Source organism: Argopecten irradians, unplaced genomic scaffold, assembly GCF_041381155.1.
Source record: "Argopecten irradians isolate NY unplaced genomic scaffold, Ai_NY scaffold_1070, whole genome shotgun sequence".
NCBI classification, from domain to species: domain Eukaryota; kingdom Metazoa; phylum Mollusca; class Bivalvia; order Pectinida; family Pectinidae; genus Argopecten; species Argopecten irradians.
The window spans coordinates 8954-14104 of NW_027188537.1; the positions used below are offsets into that span (position 1 = coordinate 8954).

General features: G+C 39.9%; 1 protein-coding gene across 1 annotated transcript; it reads left to right on the plus strand.

Annotated features, from left to right (window-relative positions):
- The first annotated feature begins 2181 nt into the window (after positions 1-2181).
- Positions 2182-2754, plus strand: LOC138313924 (uncharacterized). Its single transcript, XM_069254160.1, has one exon. The coding sequence runs from the start codon at positions 2182-2184 to the stop codon at positions 2752-2754; it is 573 nt and encodes a 190-aa protein (XP_069110261.1).
- The last annotated feature ends 2397 nt before the right edge of the window (positions 2755-5151 follow it).

Consider the following 5151-nt stretch of genomic DNA (forward strand, 5'->3'; position numbering starts at 1 on the left):
TTTGACCACTATGCGCCCATAACCACGTTGGTCTACAGCCCCTATCCACACTCTACACGGGCTTCTGTTTCCGTTAAACTGGCCTCTTGAATCTAGTTTCTGCTGTAAATTCTGCCAAAACACCTCCATGATAATTTCTCTTGTAGTTAAGTTATATACGGGTCCAATGTATCGGTGTCTAGGGACGCTGACTGATGAAAACGTCATATCCGGTTTGGTCATCCCTATAGAGACCGCAGAACCAAATGATTTGCCATAGACGATAATGTTAACGTTTGCCAATGTCCAGGTTAAATGAAGTTTTCAAGTCTGGTCAACCATCACTAATTTTGAAGAAGATCATCTCACATACCTGTGAATAAATTTTTTTTCAAATCTACCATCTTGCTAAACTTTTAAGGGGGGGTGCCATCTTATGTTGAATTCCGCACCAAAAAATGACCAAAATTTTCATAAAATTCCAATCTTTATTAACTCACCCTGTCAGAAACAGACTTGATAGAATTTTAAAATTTCTTTACATATTTTACATCTACATGTATTGCCCAAACAACAAATTAAACATTTGAAACTTATCCACCCTGAATACCCAATCAGCAGCCTCCGAAACATTCACCCCTCTATGAAATCTTGTGCCCAAAAGGGGATTTCCAGGATTCTATTTTTGGTTTGATTCTGCGGTCCCTATAGCATTTCACATAATTTTCAAATTTACCATTTTTGGAAAGCTACATGCCCATAAGGTCTGATTCCAAAGTGGGAGTTGGCTCACTGCATGCGTTGGTCTGCTACTGCAAGTTATCTACCCGTGTCGGAGATGGAGATTCCTGCAAGAAAATTTATGAGAAATGAATCTATTTTGAAATGTAAAATTAAATATCTCAATAAATTCTTAACCTAGACTTTTGGGTGTTGGTTATATCTATAGTAGTGTTAGTTTACTACAGAAAAATATGAACAACTGAAATAAAGTTGAAGATCAGGGGGGAGATAACTCACCCATAACTCCTATACCCCCTATTTTTTGGACTTTGTGCAAAAAAATCAGAATAAAGTGTAAAAATAGAGAGAGAAAATTCAAGAAACAGACAGTACAATAAAGAATCACCTCTTTCCAAACAGTATGACACCAAATGATAGGATTACAGAATGTTTACATTAGAGCAGCAGAGATGAAAGACAGATAGTTTAGATTGTAACTGATTGGGTGCTTAAACCATAGGGAGTAGGTGTCTGCCTGTCAAGTGTCCAGCCCGACTCTAATGAATAGGATTACTGATACAAGCCTCCTGATTGGATATTGCTGTGTATATAAAGAGCAATGATCAGCCTCTGAAACATTCAACAGACCCATACACTCAAAGGAAAAGATTATTTTGGAACCAAGATAATGGTAAATTCAAAGAAAAACGCTGGACGGTTTAAGAAAGGAAGACAACCATACATCAAAAAGGGGGAGACAACTGACCGTTGGACTAATTCTGACTCTAACCAAGTCCCAACAGTGCGATTACCAAAGGATTTACATGACCAGGTTATGGATGCCCCAATTTCCTCACCTGTTAATCTCACCGATTCTCACAGAATGCTTCGTCCTTTACCGGTCGCCAAACATGCATCCTCGAGGTAAGTCATAAGCTACATGAAACATAAGAAAAACATAAGATTTACATAAAATTGAGACTTATTAGACATTCATATAATATCATGTTCAATGTTTACTATTCTATTAATTGCCTCTCTTATTTCTCTTTGACAGTGAGAGTGAGGAACTGGAGACCAATAGAATTGTAAACATTGGGAAAATGAGAGATATGTGGAATGATGCCGTACACCAACATTACAGTCACAAGCCTTCATGCAAGGGAAATTTAGATTTTAACTTTACAACAGAGGAGTGTCGGGGCTTGGGATGGAGAATAGGACTAAGATGTACTAAGTGCACCTATGTGTCAGGTGTGTATTCTCTATATGAAGGCATGAAGGAACCAGGGAAGAAAGGGCGAGACACCGTGAAAATGAACTCTGCAGTACAAGTCGGACTTACACAGAGTAGAATTGGTAACGCTGCAATGAGACTTACCCTGATGAGTGCCAATATCCCTCCCCCCTCAGAGAGAGGAATGCAGAAAAGTGCTAACAAAGTGTGTGACAAAATTGAGGAAATTAACAAAGACTGACATGAGTGAACTACGGAAGCGTGTACAAAAAATCAACACCCTGAGAGGAAATCAGCCGAACAAAGTTAACCTAATGGTTGATGCGACTTACAACAACCCATTATATTCAGGTGGAGGAAAGACACCATTTCAGCCAGCAACTCAAGTAATGTTCAGCAGCATAGAACACAATACCAAGGAACAGTATGTGTTAGACCTTGTCACCAAAAACAAACTGTGCAATAAGTGGCCACCCTGTAGTAGTGAACATACCACAGACTGTAAAGGAAACTTACCTGTAGCCTCATCGATTGGTAATGAGCAAGCATACTGTTTTGAAAGTCTGCAGAAGCTCAGAGAAGATGGTCTGGAGGTAGACAAGCTTGTCACGGACTCGGACACTGGTGCATTCAAGGCAGCTGAAAAGATTTATAAACTCGGTGATTCAAGTACAAAGCCAACACACAATCTGGACCCTATTCATATAACAAGAAATCTTAGAAAAAACATCTCTAAGTGTGTTAAACTTGAAGAAATAATGCCAGGATCAACAAGGAAAGAGAGACAAACCATCAAGAGAAAATTCAGCTTGTGATCTAGCTGCTCGATGCCAGGCAGAGTTATCTCACCTTTATGACAGACACTGTGGTAGTCTAGTTCCCTTACAACGTGCGGCTCGCGGTGTAAGGGAGGCAATCGTGAAGTGCTATCAAGGTAAACATTCTGTGTGTAAAACCAAATCTCTAGTGTGTATTGGGACTAAAACAAAGAACTGGCTTACAAACAGCACATACTTACCAAGTGATTTTAAGATCTGTGGCGGAGAAGATTTACTTATGGAAAAGGTGAACAGTCGTCTTGGCGATTCTGTGTTGGAAATGACTCTTTGGAATCTGTCGACCCAAAAGGTGGAATCTGTGAACAGGCGGCTGAAGAGGTCACTCCCCCCTAGTGTGAACTTTACTCGAAACTTTTCTGGGAGAGCTCATAGGGCTGTGTATACCGTGAACCATGGACCCGGCAAAGCTGTTAGAGAACTGTGTAGTGCTATTGGATCACCTATTGCTGCAGGGGGCTCTGTGACGAAACATCTGGAAAAAGAACAAAATAGACATTTATTTGAGAAATCGCGAAGTAATTCAATACAACGTAAAGTTCAGAAGAGAACTAAAAGAGACAAAATGTTCAAATTACATGAATGTAAAATTGATGAAGAAATTTATGTGAAAGACAGAGTTATGATTGAAAAAAAATAAAATGAAACATTAAAGTATTGAAACTTAAACATAATCTTAGTTGTTTTTTCATGTAAATATTAGAATAAAAAAAGAGAAAATGTATTTAACAGAAGAAACAAGAGATCCCAGAGGGATCTTGGCGCCCACCAATGAATGATCTATGTCTGACAATGGAAAGAGGGATCTTTTCCCTGCTTTTCAAACTTTTTCAAACACGACTACACATAAAATTTGAGACAGATCGCTGCAGCACTTTCTAAGAAATAGTGGCAACAAACTTCAACAATGAAATCCAAGATGGCGGCCGTGTAGCCATCTTGTTGACCTATCAGTTACAAAATGCAATATGCACAACTAAGGCCCTAAGGGAACCTACATATAAAATTTGAGAGACATCCTTTCAGTACTTTTTTTAAAAATAGCAATAACAAACTTTAACTATCAAAATCCAAGATGGCTGCCAGACGGCCATCTTGTTGACTGATTGGTCCCAAAACGCAATATGCATATCTAGGGCCCTAGGGGAACCTATGTACGGAATTTGCTTGAATTCCCTTCAATACTTTCTGAGAAATAGCGGTAACAAACTTTAACTATCAAAATCCAAGATGGCCGCCTGTCGGCCATCTTGATGACCGATCGGTCCCAAAATGCAATATGCACAACTAGGGTCCTAGGAGAACCTGCATATGAAATTTAAGAAAGATCCCTTCAGTACTTTTTGAGAAATAGCGGTAACAAACTTTAACTATCAAAATCCAAGATGGCCGCCTGTCGACCATCTTGTTCGCCGATCGGTCCCAAAATGCAATATGCACAACTAGGGTCCTAGGGGAACCTACATATGAAATTTGAGAAAGATCCCTTCAGTACTTTCTGAGAAATAGAGGTAACAAACTTTAACTATCAAAATCCAAGATGGCCGCCTGTCGGCCATCTTGTTGACCGATCGGTCCCAAAATGCAATATGCACAACTAGGGCCATAGGGGAACCTACATATGAAATTTGAAAAAGATCCCTTTAGTACTTTCTGAGAAATAGCGGTAACAAGAATTGTTAACGGACGGACGGACGGACGGACGGACCACGGACCACGGACGAAAGGCGATTTGAATAGCCCACCATCTGATGATGGTGGGCTAAAAAAACCCATCAAGATGGTTTAAATAGATGACAGAATTATACAGAAATATAGAAAGAAAGACATACAGACGGCTAGACAGATTGATTGATGAGGCCATAGAGGCCGTGGTCATTTAAGGAATTTCAGTTTTTGTGTAAAGCCTGAGGCTCCGGAGGAAAACCACCAACCTACGTAAAGTGCCTAACAGAACCCCAGAATAAGTTTGAACTCAAAATGGCAATGGGTATAATTTTGGTATAATTTCAGGTCGCCTTAATACTCGGTCAATGTGAATACCTATAGAAATGTATGTAAGTGTCACTTGACCTTGATATTAGGCGACCTTGACATCAAAACACAATATTTGTCACACTTACCTGCTGATCACAGTAGACATGAGGGACGATGACCACCCGAACACTGGTTCTGAAGCTTACAATGATTCCTGGACTGGTTTGCCTCGTGCGTCTCAATAACTACATGTTCAGTATTAAAACATAGCTTGTTATGACAGAGGTGACTGACCTCTAGAGTCTTGCCGTGAATGTCCTTTCGTGGGAAATCAGTCTTAAACCACCTGTACTTTACCATCAGAGCCACCCGATGTACTCGCTCGGTCGTACTATGTCC